At 39.5% G+C, this 17,940-nt stretch overlaps 1 protein-coding gene across 13 annotated transcripts in view; it reads right to left on the bottom strand.

Moving 5' to 3' along the window:
- LOC134347072 (receptor-type tyrosine-protein phosphatase delta-like) overlaps positions 1 to 17,940 on the bottom strand; it is a 2,469,925-nt gene that overhangs the window by 23,843 nt on the left and 2,428,142 nt on the right. For all 13 annotated transcript variants that reach the window (XM_063049175.1, XM_063049163.1, XM_063049170.1 and 10 more), the window contains 4 exons: positions 11,922 to 12,207; positions 10,276 to 10,454; positions 5,467 to 5,593; positions 3,695 to 3,820 (listed from right to left, as the gene is read on the bottom strand). In XM_063049175.1, coding sequence (XP_062905245.1) covers positions 3,695 to 3,820; positions 5,467 to 5,593; positions 10,276 to 10,454; positions 11,922 to 12,207 — 718 coding nt within the window. The remainder of the gene's footprint in view (positions 1 to 3,694; positions 3,821 to 5,466; positions 5,594 to 10,275; positions 10,455 to 11,921; positions 12,208 to 17,940) is intronic.

The following is a 17,940-nucleotide window of genomic DNA, read 5'->3' as shown; positions in this document are numbered from 1 at the left end:
GTGACGTGAAATTTGTTAACTTAGCAGCAGCAGTTCAATGCAATACATAATATAGAAGAGAATAAATAAATAAATAAAATAACAATAAGTAAATCAATTACAGTAAATGTAGATTGAACAGATTAAAAAATCCTGCAAAAAACATAAATATTGTGTATTAGAAAAGTGAGGTGGTGCCCAAGGATTGAATGTCAATTTAGGAATCAGATGGCAAAGCTGAGTGTGTGCCTTCAGGTTTCTGTACCTCCTACCTGATGATAACAGTGAGAAAAGGGCATGCCCTGGGTGCTGGAGGACCTTAATAATGAACGCTGCCTTTCTGACACACTGCTCTTTGAAGATGTCCTGGGTACTTTGTAGGCTAGTACCCAAGATGGTGCTGACTAGATTTACAACCTTCTGCAGCTTCTTTCGCTCCTGTGCAGTAGCCCCCCCATACCAGACAGCGATGCAGCCTGTCAGAATGCTCTCTACAGTACATCTATAGAAGGTTTTGAGTGTATTTGTTGACATGCCAAATCTCTTCAAACTCCTAATGAAGTATAGACGCTGTCTTGCCTTCTTTATAACTACATCGATATGTTGGGACCAGGTAAGACCCTCAGAGATCTTGACACCCAGGAACTTGAAACTGCTCACTCTCTCCACTTCTGATCCCTCTATGAGGATTGGTATGTGTTCCTTCACCTTACCCTTCCTGAAGTCCACAATCAGCTCTTTCACCTTACCGATGTTGAGTGCCAGGTTGTTGCTGCGGCACCATTCCACTAGTTGGCATATCTCACTCCTGTACGCCCTCCGCCCTCTTGTCACCACCTGAGATTCTACCAACAATGGTTGTATCGTCAGCAAATTTATAGATGGTATTTGAGCTATGCCTAGCCACACAGGCTAAGCACACACCCCTTAGGTGCGCCAGTGTTGATCATCAGCGAGGAGGTTATGTTATCACCAATCACCAATCCACACAGATTGTGGTCTTCTGGTTAGGAGGTTAAGGATCCAATTGCAGAGGGAGGTACGGAGGCCCAGCTTCTGCAATTTCTCAATCAAGATGGTGGGAATGATGGTATTAAATGCTGAGCTATAGTCGATGAACAGCATCCTGACATGTGTTTGTGTTGCAATAACTATTAGTTTTAACTTCTCAAACACTGGTTCAGTATTGTACTTCTTTTAAAATTGCTTGGCGCTTTAGAATGAGAAAACTGATAATGTTGCAGTCTTGATAATAAGCAACTACAACAAAACTAAAGTTTAACATAAGTGTTATTCTGATAACAATGGAGTGATGCAACATGAAAGGCCATTCTCAATAAAATTTCATTCCTTATTTAAATCCTTCACATTGATTTCTCCATGAATGGCTTTTTGGGCACTGTATTTCACACCTCTTTAAACTTGTTCATGACTTGAGCTACAACAACAGGTTGTGACAGATCCCTGCGCTCACTGACTTCTTTTATTTCAAGATACAACCTTCCAGCCCATCGAGCCACACCAGCCAGCACCTATTCAACCCTAGCCTAATCACAGGGCAACTTACAATGACCAGTTAACCTACTAACCGGTACATCTTTGGGATGTGGGAGGAAACTAGAGCACCTGGGGGAAACCTATGCATTCACAGGGAGGATATACAAACTCCTTACAGTCGGTGTTGGAATTGAATTCCAAACTCTGACGTAATGAGTTGGAACAGCACCACGTTAACTGCTACACTATCAGGCGCCCATAACTTAGAAAAATTTAGTCTCCATTTGCATTGCTCTCTGAAAGGCTGGACCCTGGAGAGTGGATGCTTGAAGATTTTTTTGGGGTCAGGCTCTACCAGCCAAAATCATAACGTCATCTCTTTCTTCTGTGAAGCCACTCTCATTTGTAACACAAGAGATTCTGCACATGCTGGAAATCTAGAGCAACACACACACAAAATGCTGGAGGAACTCAGCAAATCAAGTAGAAGTTTTGGGCTGAGATCCTTCATCAGGACCGGAAAGAAAGGGGGAAGATGCCAGAATAAAAAGAGGGGGCGAAGAGAACAAGCTAGATGGTGACAGGTGAAGCTAGATAGTCGGGAAAGGTAAAGGGCTAGAGAAAAAGGAATCTGATAGGAGAGGAGAGCAGACCTTGGGAGAAAGGGAAGAAGGAGGGACACCAGGGGGAGATGATAGGCAAATGAGGAGAAGAGGTAAGAGGCCAGAGTGGAGAATAGAAGAGGAAAAGAAAAGAAGAAACAAAATCACCGGAGGGAAAAAAAATCAATGTTCAGGTTGGAGACTACCTTGACGGAACACGAGGTGTTGCTACTCCATCCTGAGTGCGGTCTCATCATGGCAGAAGAAGAGACCATGGGCTGACCCCAACAGATTCGCAGGTGAAATGTTGCCTCACCCATAAGGACTGGTTTGGGCTTTGAATGGACTGAAGGGAGATGAGGAAGGAGGTGAATGGGCAGGTGTAGCATTCCTTCTCATATTTGGCCCATTGGCTTATGTTTATGGTTGTGTAGGAAGCACAAGGCTTATAGTACAAGTCAGCAATAGAAGAAAATGCACGCTCACTCCTGACCCTGGCTTGTCACTTCTAACATCATTAATCAGCCATAGGTTGGTGAGAACTAGCTATAATGAGTTGGACAAACTTGGATTGTTTTTGTTCGAGTTTTGGTGGCTTGAGATGAGACTTCATAGAATTATATAGAATTATGAGAGATGCAGAATATAGGTAGGGTTGGTAGAGTGTTTGTCCCAGGGTGGAACCATCAAATACTAGAGACCCTAGGTTTAAAATGAGAGGGATAAAGTTTGAAAGAGATCTATGCGGCCTTTTTTAAAAATACACAGAGTGTCTGGAATGTACTACCAGGAAGTTGGTGGTAACACATACGACTTAAATACATTTAAACAGATAAATGAACTGCAAGGGAATAGAGGGATTGAGGCCATGTGCATGTGGATGGGATTAGTTAGATTGAAATCATGGTTGGCATACACATGGTGGGCAGAAGGGCTTGTACTGTCTTTTACTCTTCCATGTTCTGCGTTGTGAGCTCAATTTGAAATAATTCCTCAATTAACCTTTTTGGTGCTAGCTGACCCTTTCGAACAACAAAGACTTTAAGCATATGGTCCATTCAGATAATACATTTTTAACTATGACTTACTGTCTCTTGAGAAAAGGACAATGTCATTGCAAAGCACTGGAATGTGCTTGAAGTGATGTTGGTCTTACTAAGGCAGTTCATGCATATGGAAGCCACTGATTGAGGATAACATTATGCTTTAGAGACTGTCCAAAACAATGAATTTCAAGCCACCATCTCTTTATAACGTAAGCCATGTTTGAATTCTGAGCTGTAAGTTACATAATAGCTTTAATCTAAAAGTATGGAAGCATTTTCACAAATCTTAATCCTCATGTGTACCATGTACTGTATTCATCATATTTATGTTGAAGATTATTCTATTCAGCAAATATTACTGGGACAGCGACTTTGCCTCTTCGAACTTTACCATTCAATCTGTGAAGATTACCACTTGCTGAAACTCACATTGACAACAATACAAAAATCTGTAATAAAGTTGAACATTCAGTGAGTTCCCAGACAGCTGAAGCTTTTTGTCTTTTATCAGGTTCACACATAAACGGAGTGTTAAAGCTCACTCAAAGGTGTAAAAGGAAAAAGACTTACTCTTGCATCTGTGACCTTGAACTCTCTGAGAATGTACTGAGGCATGTTGTACTCTGCCATGGGGTCAACTACAAAATATTGATACCTCGCTGATCGCTCTGCAGGCCAATACTGATGACACTTCTCCTGTAAAATACAAAGACAATTGTTAATACAATTGCAGTTCTTATCTTGAGGCTTCTGTCGTGCTCTAATGTGAGGTGATACACACTGCAAACAAAGGTGACACCTCAAAAATGCAGCATCCTTCATTAAGGACCCCCACCGCTAAGTACATACCCTCTTCTGATTGTTACCATCAAGGAGGAGGTACAGGAGCCTGGAGACATACACTCAATGATTCAGGAACAGTTTCTTCCCTTCTACTATCAGATTTCTGAATGGCCAATGAACCCGTGAACACGACCTCAGTATTTTTTCTCTCTTCTCCTCTCTTTTCTCACCACTTTTTTAACATACACTTCTTATTGTAATTTATAGTTTTTATTTTTATTTATTGCAATATCCTGATGCCGCAAGACAACAAATTTCACGATATATGCCAGTGATATTAAACCAGATTCTGAACGAGTTCTGGCAACAGTTTTAAGTCATAGTTTTAAGAGGTGTCTTACTAATCACAGGTGTATGTTGATTTAGAGTCCCACTGGGTTACACTGCTACGTAATCATTTACGTTCAGCTGTATCATGGGAGAATTGAAATAAGTTATTTCCCAGTGGATGCAGCAAATGTCAGATAATGCTGAAAACTTAAAGCAAGTAGTCTACGGCTTGAAGGATAACACAAATAACATTTGCAGAACTTGAGAACGCATACCACCAGGCTCAAAGACAGCCTGTATCTTGCTGTTATGAGGCACTTGAAGGGACCCATTATATAATAAAGATAAACTATTGATTTCTCAATCCACCTCTTCACATCCATTGAACTTTACTTGTCTTGCTGCACTTTGTCTGTAACTGTATTTCTATATTCTGCATTCTGTTATTGTTTTCCTTTTGTACTATCTTGATGCCATCATGGTGTATAAGCAATGCTTTTCACTGTATCTCAGTACAGTGATAGCAATAAACCAATTCATTAGATTTCTGGCCAAAACTTTTGCCCAAGTTCCTCTTTCATTTTCTCTGCATATCCAACCCATTCTCCTTTTAATCCTGCAGGGTTTTGGACCTCACTCTTCATTGTTGGAAAAAGCAAACTAATCTCCTTCGTTATGGAGGTATTAAAGTGAATCTGTAGTAAGACAAAGAAATGGGCAGGAAAATCATTTCCGACACTACCCAGCCTGCAAACTGCCATTTCCAAAAGCTCCCTGCTGGAAAGCACCATAGGGCTGTTAAAACAAAAAGCATCATGCCATCTTAAAGGTTTCTTCCCCTGGGCAGTTAATCTGATCAACCATTCTAGGTATCTTCACCCACCCCCACCCCAACTCCTCTATCTCTTACCCACAGCACTGCACTGCATTATAAATATTTTAAACCACTTTTTAATAATGCTGTTTACATTGTAAATACATGCTGGTATTTCTGTACAATTTACTCCATGTCCATACTTAAACCTCTAACTTCATTTTCCATATAATACTTTATAATTGTTGAATGTTGTTATTTTTGCTGCACGTCATGTCCTGACCAACACACCACAGCAAATTCCATGTAAATGTATATGGCGAATAATGTTTATCCTCAATCCTTGAAGATATTACTCGGTAGATACTGAAAGCTTGCTCCAGGTGTGAGTTATAATGAAATAGAAGACACTTACTCTGCCCATCTCCCGAAGCTTGGTGAGCATAACCACAATTGTTGAATTATGTTCCCAAAGCATTCTCCAGAAATCTTCTGTTGTCTCTGCTAGGGGTCCCTGTGTGGCTATGTAGGCTTTCTGTTGCCTGCAAACAAAACAAACCAGAATTAGCATATAGCTATATTGCTCCCTTTTATGACAAACAGGTCAACAACCACCAACCTTCCTCACTCTTTACAAGTCTGGCCTACTTTTCAGATACTCAATTAAAATAATGATTATTATATAAACACTTTTTATTGTAAAGAGAATCCAGTGGAAGTGAACACTTTATAAAATATTAAACAAAACAGTTTTGTTTCTGCATATTTCAATATTTAATTAGGGACATAATTATATTTTAATCACATCTCTGTAGGTTCACAAATTTGTCTTTGTACTGTGTAACACCTTAGCAGATAAACTAATGAAATAAGCACTATTGTGTTATATTTGTTGATAAGACTTTGTATTCGTTTGTTTACAATGACAAGTCAAAAACTTGATCCTTACTGCAGTGAGATTTGTTCTACGTCAATGTAGAAATGATTATCTCAGTGATAACACAGAAAGTCATTCCAGCATTGTTCAGATTGCTGAATAAGAGGATATACAAAGCACTTGTCATTAAAGTTGAGTTACTTTGTCCTGGTAAAGTCACAGCTGGGAATCATTGTGTGAAAGAGAATCTGGTGGTTACAAGATGGTAAGCTAATGAGATACTTAGATAAGACACAGAACCACGACTGCCTGGAAATGATTTAAAAGATATTTAGTCCCTTTTAATGTAACTGCAATATTTCAAAGTAAATTAATTATCAGACAGGAACATTATTAGATTAGAAATTAGATATATTACTGAGACAAAGATTGATGTGTTGAATAATGACCACCTGCAAATGATTACAAGGTGATGAATATATCAAAACAAGATATAACAGAATAAAAGACCAAAGAACTAATTGTCAGCCAATACCCAGAGATAATGGACTCTTCTTAAAATATTTTACTTTAATTTAATTTTGGACCAACTCCCACTATCAATTTGGCCACCAACTACTGCAAGTCACTGATGTGTGAAAATAATTACAGTAATCTCATTACTGCATTTGTGAAATCATTTGCAATTCATTGTTGGTCAATTCTATGTATGGTTTATAATTTGTAAAGAATAATCTCATCTCAGGCTTCGCTGACTAGGGGAGGCAGAGAAGAGGGCACGAGAGATTTACAAGAGAGGTTCAGAGTGACAGCTGCAAGGAGAGATTGGAAGATGACAGGAGCAGGGACGGTTAAACTGAAGAATTTATAGAGTTTAGAATCATGAATTGTTTACATACAGAGAATAACTTCCAGTGGCCACAGAATCTATCACCAGAGGGTATAGAGTTGGTTTATGCAAGGAGAAGTTAGGTTTGAGAATGTAGAATGATTAACACAGATTTAAAAATGGCCTTCAAGAGAAGACATCGGAGAGGGAGGATAAGTAAGGGAATATAGGGTGGCTTCTTGATGGACTAACCATTTAGGACAAATAGCCTCCAAGGCTGGATAGGGCCTTATAATCAATATCTTAAGCTTAGAATGCAAGCACAACCCTGATATTTTAAACAACTTACTTTCCTAATTTCTTTGGAATCCTCTGTAATACCCTAGGAAGGGTTTCACTGCTAATGTAATAGTCTTTCTGTAGAAGCAGTGTTTGGGTTATGATTACAGATAGCCGGTGCTTTGGAATGTGAGCTGGGTCCTTTGTTCGGCAGGAGATGAAGAACGAAGATGCTGGAGAGAACCGGTCGTAGGATTTGACCTGGTAGGGGACCATATTTCGATGGAGCCAGTTGTTGAGATCCACTGAGGATCGGTGAATATGAATTTTGGGAAGAGTTGAGCTCCAACTTGTGCATGTTTGACTGTTTAATTATAATGGGTCCTTTTGTTTTTTTTCTTTCTTTTCTTAACCCTTTAGTTAAGTTAAGATTCATAAATCTAAGTGGGAGCAGAGGCATCTTTCCATTTCAATAAAATAGCCCTTCTGGTCAATAATGTGACAAATGCAATTACATGTTGGTCTAATATAGAAATATCGTGAATATATTGAGGAATTATAATGAACAAAACTGTCACTTTATTAGGTTGTAAATTAATTTTTAAAGCTTTAGAAATTATAGAGAAAATAGATTTCCAAAACTGTTTCAATACAGAACACGACCAAAACATATGTGTCAATGGAGCCATCTCAGTTTTACATCTATCACACTGACTATCAACATTAGGAAATATTTTAGACAATTTCTCCTTTGTCAAATAGTAACAATGTACAATTTTAAATTGAATTAGAGAGTGACTGACACAAATCGAAGAGTTAACTGACTTCAAAATTCGCAACCAATCCTCTGTTATCAATGTTATGTTAAGCTCTCTTTCCTAATCTTGCTTAATCTTAAGTAAAGGATAATTATACTGTTGTAATAGTAAATCACAAATTTTCCCAACGAAACCTTTCACTAAAGGATTCATTTTTGAAATAATGTCTAACAGGTCATAATCTTGCATATATGGAAAATTACTTAAATATTCTTGCAAGAAATGTCTGACCTGAAGATATTGCAAGAAATGTGAGTGCAAGACAGAATATTTGATACAATGGTTCTCTTAGGTGATGTTATGTCTTAGTTTGGAGAAAATTAGAAGTTGAACTTTTGATCCTCGATTTGACTTTGAGAAAAGGTGGGGTTCTTTTGCCCGCTACTATCATTTGATTTGAGTTAACTAAGATGGTCCCCTTCTGATTCTTGCATAATTGGATTTCGTTGGCGGATTGATGTTTTTCTTTTACGGAAGTTTGTATGGCGTATAGCTCCGGGGTTGTGCTCCCAATGTCTTTTTTTTCCCCTCGTTTTTTCCCGGTTAGTGGGTTTTTTTATTTTAGTTCGTAGGGGTTCTTTTTTCCTTCTTTCTTTTTATAAAAAGTAATAGTTTTAGCATTTTGTTTTTTCTTATTATTATTAGTATACTGTTTAGCTTGGTTAATCAGTTATTTGATAGTATAATGTTGATTCGACTACTTTAATGTATTTTTTGTTGATTTTCAATGATAATTAATAAAAAGATTTAAAAGTTAAAAAAAAAGATTCATAAATCTAATTCCTTTAATTGTATTCAGTGTGATGTCTGTTATTTCTTGGTAACAGCGTAGCAAATTACACAGCGTCCACACAAACCGGGGTTTGGACTGGGACAGCCGTCTCAAACTCATGGGTTTGGTGGGACCGGAGTGTGTCTTCCCTATACTTACGCAGACAAGGAAACCAGGGAGGCTTCACCTCTATTCTACAAAAATCTGCCCTTAAACTTCCAGAGTTTGTCATAATAATTTATTACAGAAAAGCAAAAATCTTATGCTTATATTTGAATATTAAAAAATGAACGAATCTGCAGTAAGTTCTCTGAATACTCAGTATTTGAGGTTGTTAGCCAACAATTATTTTTAACTAGAATTCATTCCAATTGCACTGTTTATTGTACCTTTATACAAGGCTCCATTATGCTGGGGGCATATTATGAAACATGGTACCATGGTGGTTATATTACTGAGACAGTAATTAATAGGTTTGGACTAACGATCCTGCATTGCAAATTTCTAACGTGGCAACTAGGAATTAAAATTCAATTATCAAAATAAATTTGGACTAAAAACAATAACACAGTGGTATTTAAACTAGCATTTTTTTTTGTCAAACCCATCTGATTCACTAATGCCTTTTATCCAAGACAATATGCTATCCTAAGCAAACTAGCTAATAGGTGACTCCAGACTGCTGACAACGTGCTGGACACAAGGTCATGTAAACTGGCTCAGTAAGGTGTTGACCTGGGAAGCCTTTGGCAAAGGTGCGCTAATCCACCACTGTGAAGTATGCTGAAAGCTTTGGCCAACTCAGACTCAGTTTTATACCATTGTCTCCTGACCAAGTACAGGATGAGGAAAGGGAAAAAATTCAAATGCTTGCAGAATAAACAGAGGTTCAAGGTGGGAGGAAGTGTGGGGTTGAGAGGCAGTTGACAGGAACTTCCTGACGCCAAGTCTGTGTTCTGTGAATACGACAGGTGCAACTGGAATTTTGTCAACAGTTGAGATCTTCTTGTGTAAGGAAGAATACAGTTGCAGCAGAGGAAGTGTGATGTAGGCTACTAAGGCTGGAAGCCACTGCTTTACAAGGAAATGTCAGCAGACTAGGCCTAAACTTTTGAATTTAGAAGAATGAGAGACATTCTCGTTGCCAAGGGGAACAAAGGAAAAATGTTGCTCCTAACTGGGATCAGTCTCAGAACAACATGCTAGTCCAAAACTGAAATGCTAAAAAATTACTTTTTTTATTACTCAATGAAGGGATGAGGGCTTTCCTAGCACTTAACTGCCCATTCCTCCATGCCCTTGGGGGGGAGGGTGCTACCTTTTTGAAGCACTTGCAGTCTTTGAGGTGTGGGTGTATCCATAGTGTTGTCAGGGAGTAGATTCCAAGATTTTGACACAGTGAAGGAATAGTGATATATAGAGGTGAGTGAATTTTCAAAATATCCCACCCAGAAGAGAGTACAGCTAAGTATAGTCAAGTCATGTATTGGATATTAAAGGAAAAAAGTACAGGAAAGTGGTACAAGGGTAGACAGTCACCCATGATCTTAATAAATGGTGCAGAAGGTGCAAGGGGTCAAATAATCTCATTTTATTTCTGTCTATATTCTATGTACGTTCTTATGTGAGTGCATCGTAGTTTCACTTACCTGTAACCATCGATAAAACTTGCATTGATATAATCTGAGCCTTCGACTCCTCTGATTGGCTGTAGACATACTCTTGTGGATTCATATGGCATAATATTAACAAGGCGATTCTTAAATTTGTTACATGGAAGATTGGCACTAATGAATCTTGATGTGTGAGCTTTAGTGTTGGCTAGACGCTGTGGATAAACAAAATAAAGGGTCTGAGGATGTGCTCTTTGATAGATCTCCATACACTTTGCAGCTTCAATCAGGTTAAAAATGAGTGTGAAATTTTGCAGAAGAGAATTGATGGCAAAAGGGCTGACTAGGTTAAAGCATCTTTGAAAAATGTGAAGAACACACTGAGCAGATGGGATTATGTAATCATTACTAAACGGGACTTGCTTAAGCAGGTTCCAAAGCATGATTCTGAACCTGCCTCAAGTAAGGCCTTATTGGGTTACAGACCCAGCCTTTCAGATGGCTCTCCTCTAGTGTTTCCACTCATGGTCACTACCCCACTCTCAGCTGCTCAGAATCCTGCCCAACCTTGCTGTACTCCACTGATCTGGTGTAGATCACCCCATAACCAATGTCTCTCTCCCCTCCTGGATCATCCTTATGTTGGCCAGTTCTCTTCCAAAGACTTCCAGCCAGCTCACCCTGCCACAGGAAAGATGTTATTAAGCTGGAAAGAGTGCAGAAAAGATATATTACATTTTTTTTTAGAGATACAGCATGGTATCAGGTCCTTATGGCCAAATGAGCCCACGCCATCCAATTACACCCATGAATCCAATTAACCTACTAATCTGTACGTGATTGGAGTGTGGGAGGAAACCAGAGCAGGCACTTCGTCATGGGGAGAATACACAACTAGTTACAGACCGCAGAATTGAACCCGTGGCACTGGCACTGCAGTAGCATTACGCCACCGTGCCGCACTCATTTACGAGGACGTTGCCCGTCCTCAGGGGATTAAGTTATGAGGAGGGATTGGGCAGAAGAGGAGTGTATTTAGTGGCGTTCAGGAAACTGAGGGGTGACCTCACAGAAGTGTATAAAATCATGAGAGGCTTAGATAAGATAAATGCACTCAGTCTTTTTCCCATGGTTGGCTAATCAAAGTTTTCCCCATCCTTGGGCTCCCCTCGCAACACGGATCTGGCTTTCCATTGACTCCTCTTCACGCATAACGGATCAACCTTTCAGTGGGCAGGGTCTGCTCCATGGTGCCTAATACTTTGAAACTTCATATGATGCAGGATTCTGCAGTGTTCATTGACCCCCCCCCCCACCCCCGCACAACCTTGTGCGCTGTTAACCCACTTGAAAGGGCATGATTCAAAACTTTACAGTGGTTTCGGAACTCTGAAATAAATTAGATAGGCATAAAGAAAAATATTTGCAAAATGTCGGGTAGAGAGAGCGATGTTGGGAACCAAATGAGTTGCTCCACAGAGGCCCAGTTAACCATTTATCTTCTGAGTTGTAATGACCCTCTGTGAATAAAACCATGATACTACTGAAAATTGTGAGCTAAATAACAATTTACTGATTAATTAGCTGTTTGCAACTCTAAAGTTACAGATGCGCAGGTGTAACTTCAGATTTGCAAATAGGTAGTCAGTTAGAATTTTGTTTAGAAGGATCTTCTCGATTACCTTGAACTCCAGTTCCATCCCGGTGACGTTTTCTCCTGGCTCCACTTGTGTCAGCTTTTGGATGTATGCGTACAGGTTTCTTGCTGGCACTTCGGTATTTCCACAAGTCACTGCTTCAAGCAGTGCATCATGAATAAAGATATATTGGTCCTCAGTCTGAACCATGTAATTCCTCTGTGATCTCATTAGTGTTACATGACCATAAATATCTACAGTTTTCTCATGCTTTATCCTCTCTAACATGGCGTCTATTACAATGAAACACCCGGTCCTTCCAACTCCGGCACTGTTAAAGAAAAAGAAAGGCAACGTTGAATTGGTGTAGCAGATCCTTCGATATTGTGGATCCACAGCAATCTCTTTAATCTTCCAGTGCTATGTCTTATTTATCTTACATTTTGTGACCTTGCAAGCACTTTTGGTTTTACATTGACATAAATGGACTGTAAAATTCCAGAGTGAACTGGCAATGCTTTCAATTTATCAATATTTTTTCCAAACATTTTTATCAAGGAAAAGGGCTCACTTTCCCATCAATAATAATATTTAACCAGCACTCAGATGTGGTAAGTATAATTTCCTTGACAGGAGACTGACGCTTTTCATATGATGTGGGACTATAAACTCTAGATCACCACAAACAGGTACCTGTTTCAAACCAATAGCAGATTAATTGAATGGTACAGTTTTAATAACTATCTGAGATCCAAATACAGCTTTCTGAATACTGCATTACCAATTCCTATTTTCTGATTTTAACTGCATTCAATAAACAGGAGCGATTCACTCTATGCACTAGCGAAGAACACCATTTTAATTCCTTTTCCTTCTTAGCCAGTTTGCATGCAAATGTTTACAAAGATGATTTGAAAAACACCTTACAAATGATTGAACACATCAAAGAGCAAATAAGGTCCATTTCATCTCCACCATTTAGTCAGTCTTTGCTCCTGTCAAGATATATTAGCATGCTGATAGTATACTGGTTGCAAATGTGTTGTGGTTGTATGTACAGAGGACACATTAGAGTGAATGGTGAATTACTATTTTTGTTTTTCTAAATGAGTCATGCTAAACCTCGTGAATGGAAATGAAAGTCACACCTCATTGGTCCCTCAGAGAATATTACCTTTATAAGACAGGTGTCATTTAATTTTTAGGTAATGAAATACATTGTAAGTTTCATATTTTTTCCTATTTCAAGATCAGGAGAAACTTTTTGGTGAAGTCGTAATTTCTAGATGCTGGATTTATTTCATAAAGCTTGAAGTAGAAGGCTTTGGAATACATAATCTTAAATAGTTGGGTGGTGGGATGGAGATACGTCTCTACCAAGGGAAGTGTACGGTACTCCTTCCTTTCGCAGGCTTGCAGGTCACCTATGGGCAAGATGTAGCACCTGCTTAGCCTTCCGTTCAGGGTCAAGTGGCAGATGGTCATATGAGCAGCTGGTGCTTACCACAAGTCCTGTATATGTGACCAATGTCAAAATGGCAGACAATCTCTGAAGAGTATTGATAATGGCTGGGGTTACCTATCTTGTAAAGACACTGCCCAGAAGAAGGCAATGGCAAACCACTTCTGTAGAAAAATTTACCAAGAACAGTCATGGTTATGGAAACACCATGATCACTCACGTCATACAACATGGCACATAACGAGCAAATGAGCTAATTTTAATAGAAAAGTTTCCCAGCCTTCTCTCCATGGACTCTGCCCGTACTTTTCACTGCCTCAGTGAAGCAGCCAACAAAATTAAATACCTTACCTACTCTGGATAGTCTTTCTTCAACCCCTTTCATCAGACAGAAGATACAAAAGCCTGAAAGCATGTACCAACAGCTCAAAAAGAGCTTCTGTCCTGCTGTTATAAAACAACTGAACTCTCTCCTCGTACCCTAACATGGACTCTTGACTCCACAATCTACCTCCACTTTATTGTCTGCCTGCATTACACTTACACTGTAAACATAATATTGTATTTGCATTTTGAAAGTCTTTTCCCTTGTACCACTCAATATACTACTGTAATGATGCTGCCACACAAAACAAAGAGTTTCACTGTAACTTGGTGATTTAAAAAAAACTTATTTACCGGAAACACAAGATATTGAAGATGCTAGAATCTGGAGCAACACTCTGACGGGAGTATCACAAACATGAGGAAATCTGAAGATGCTGGAAATCCAAGCAACACACAAAATGCTGGAGGAACTCAGCAGGCCAGACAGCATCTATGGAAAGGAGTAAACGCTTGACGTTTCGGGCTGAGACCCTTCATCAGGACTCAGTCCTCCAGCATATTGTGTGTGTTACTCTGATGGAGGAACTCAGCAGGTCAAGTACTATCTGTGGGAGGAAAGCAATTGCCCACTTGAAATGTCGACAATTCCTTTCCTTCCACAAATGGTGCTCAACTACTGAGTTGCTTCTGCAGATTGTTGCTCATGAAGCAGAACTAAGATCCCGAGCTCTCCAGTACCTAGGGACACACTGCCAGCAGAAAATTAACCTGTGGTAATTCTCACCTATGCTACTGTTCCTGGGTTGGGGTTCTGGATTTTTGTTATCATTACCTGCGTTGATGTCTGTATTGTGAGTAGAGAGAGTTAACTGCATTGACTCTACAATTATTGAAAAAGGCAGACACAGATCAGACTCAGTCATACAGGTATTTTTAGCATTAAACAAAGAAATGAAAGGTACATTCAAACAGACTGTTAACTGCCTTTGAGACATCACAAAGCACTTCACAACTAATGAACCACTTTTGAAACAGCCTCTTTCATTGTAATGAAAAAACATGGCAGATAATTTCTGCAAATCACAGCTGCAAGAACTGCAAAGTACTAACAAGCAGACAACCTGATCTAGTGTTTGTTGGAAATGACATACTAATAGTGCAGTGCCCCTTCAGTGCAGCCTTGGGGTGCCAACCACCGCCAAATACTTTCTCTTGAGTGGCATATGAGCCAATCTGTCTTAAAGGTGAATATTACTCTGATGATAAAGCAATGCAGATAAGTATGGATGCGTATTCTCGTACAAGTTAACATTCTAGGGCTGAATAACTGAACCTGGCATTGAAAAATTGCTTCCCAGAGAACAGTAAAAGTTAGGTGATCCAATTAAGATGACAGTGCTATTCTGCAGCATAGTGGCCACCACGGGGTTAAACGCATGAACACATTGACATTAGAATTCCAAAATTTAAAACCATTGAGTGAAAAGGAGCTAAGAGAGAAAATTAGTTAAGGAAGGAAAGGGAAATACTGTTATAATAGTAAGGGCAAGTGGAATAGTAAAGGCAAATACAAAACTTTCAATTCAAGTTGGAAAAAAACAGAGAGGCAACACTGAACAATGTCTACTGGGTCTCTGGGTCTGCAAATGTGTGTTCAATGTGTATCAATGTGTGTTCCCTGATTCCATAAACACTGCTGATTAATGTCTGGGTCAGACAACAAAGCAACGACTGCACCTGCATAAGAAGGCAAGGATGCCAACTACAAAATGAACCATTGCTTTGTTGTCATTGATTTTGTGTCATTAGTGGATCTTAGTGGCATAAATAATGATTAACATCAGCTTCAATGTCTGTTAGTCAATATCTAGGGTGATTAGAAAGGATTGATTTTACTTTAAATGAAAGCAATAAAAATAAATGAATGATCATCTTCCAGAAGCTGTAAATGAACTGAGAAATGTATTCATGATAGTATTCCAGCTACATTTGAACAGATGAGCTATGTGATAGCAATGTGAATTCTCTGGCAAGCTTTATTCTGGTCTGTTTACTTAGGCAGAATTTACAGATGTAGACCTAGTTAAGAAATGTCCACAGTTTCCCTGGATGCTGCTGTTCGCATGTTTCAGAGTTAGTATACTGTCTGGCGTTGACAATGGGTTCCAGTGATGCTTCAGAGATCTGAGCCTATAACCTTAGATGACATTCTGCTGCAATACTACAGAGGCAGTGCCTCACTCAGAGAGGTACTGACATTCAGGCGAGCTATTCAATTGAGCCTTGCTGTCTTTTCAAGTCAACGTAAACGGTTCTTCACCCCAAGCCAACAGTTGTACCTCAACCAAAAATAGGTTAACTGGTCATTTTTCTTTTTACTTGGCAATAGTGGGTGGGTTGGGAAGCCGAAGGGGGCATGGGAGATGAAATGGGGAGGGCAGAAATGGAGAGGGGGGAGGTGGGAAAGAGAGTCTTGGACAAAAAAAGGAGGAAAAGAGTGGATGAAAGAGGATGTGAGGGAGAGAAGGGGAAAAGGGGAAGGGGAGGAAGGGATGGAAGAGAGAGACAATGGAGCAAATGGGGGTTAATGAGTGGGGGAAAGGTGAAGAGAAAAGGAGGTGGAGAGAGGAGAGAGTGAGAGTCAAGGTCATCAAGCTATACAATATGGATACATGCCCATTGGCGCAATGAGTCCGTGCCCACCCAACTAGCCCCATTTTCCTGCATTCGGTATATCCCTCCAAGCCCCATCATGCCATGTATCTAAGTGTTTCTTAAATGAAACTATTGTACCTGCCTCGACCACTTCCTCTGCCAACTCGTTCCCTATATTCACCGCACTCAGTCTGTAAAACTTGCCCCTCAGGTCTCTTAAATCTTTCCTCTCTCACCCTAAATTGAAGCACTTGTTTTGGACTCCCCAAGCCTGGGGAAATGACTACTACTGTTCACCTTATACATGCCTCGTATAATTTTAAACACTCCTCCTACGTTCCAAGGAATAAAGACAACCTTGTAACTCCGGCCCTCTACTCCTGACAACATCTTTTCTACACTCTTTCTTGTTTAACGACATCTGCGTTATAATTGTGACCAAAACTGAACAGTGCACCGAGTGCAGCCTCATCAAGGATTTGTAAAGCTGCAATATAATGTCTCAACTCCTATACTCAATGGCCTGACTAAAGGCTAGCATGCTATTTGCTTTTTTCACCATCCTGTTTACTGGTAACACTGCTTTCAACAAACTATACACTTGTACTCCTATGTCCCTCTGTTCCATTACCCTCCCCAGTGCCCTACCATTCATAGAATAAGAGCTATGCTGATTTGACTATCCAAAATGCACCACCTCACAATTAGTGTATTGAAATCCATTTGCCACAGAAAATAGAAGAGGGAAAGGTGGGTGGATCAGGCGTCTGAAAATTCATCCTTGGTTTTAGGCACTGCAATCAACACATTGAGATCTGGATGACAAAGAAAATGCCCTGTCACTACTACGTAGCATATATAGCAGTATTGACCGGGGATATATTTCCAGTCAATGGAGTTCTAATAACACTGAGATATCTGTACTTGCTCATTGTCAAACAATCTCAACCCCCTGCAGACTTCCTGTCAATTATCTATTTAATTTCTGTTTTAAAACCGTGTTTAACTCTGCTTCCGCAACCTCGCTTGCATGTAAAAATGTTTCAACTTGCATCCCTTGGCCCTGGGATAACATCTTTTTCTTAATGATGCTTCCTGAGAAATAAAAAAATTGCCTAAAGCTTTGCAAATTATTGCATTACTTCTTCTAAAGAGAAAAATATACCCTGAATGATTTCTTTCACAACACCATTAGGAAGCCACTGAATATTTTAAGTTTGATAGACACAAAGGTATCAAAGCATCAAAGATCCCCACTGCCTGGGTCATGCCATCTTCTTGAAACTATCATCAAGCAGAAGATTCAGGAGCCAGAAATCCCATACCATAAGGCTTAAGAACAGTTATTTCCCTTCAACCATTCAGTTGACTGAACTGACTTGTTCAACCCTAATCCCTACCTCAGCACGACAACGCTCTGACCATTTAGTACTATAATGGATCTTGCTTCTTTTTTGCTCTAATTGTTCTTTCTTCTATATTTTTTAAATTAATGCTTTATTTTAGTTTTTCTTGTGAATGTTGTGTTTCTAATGATATGTATCTGTGATGTTGCTGCAAGTAATTTTTTTAATTACACCTGTGCATGTCACAATAAACTTGACTTTGGGTATGGGGAGA

Source organism: Mobula hypostoma, chromosome 5, assembly GCF_963921235.1.
Source record: "Mobula hypostoma chromosome 5, sMobHyp1.1, whole genome shotgun sequence".
Taxonomy (NCBI): domain Eukaryota; kingdom Metazoa; phylum Chordata; class Chondrichthyes; order Myliobatiformes; family Myliobatidae; genus Mobula; species Mobula hypostoma.
Note: the sequence above shows the minus strand (reverse complement) of the source record. Positions and strands in the feature narration are given on the sequence as shown.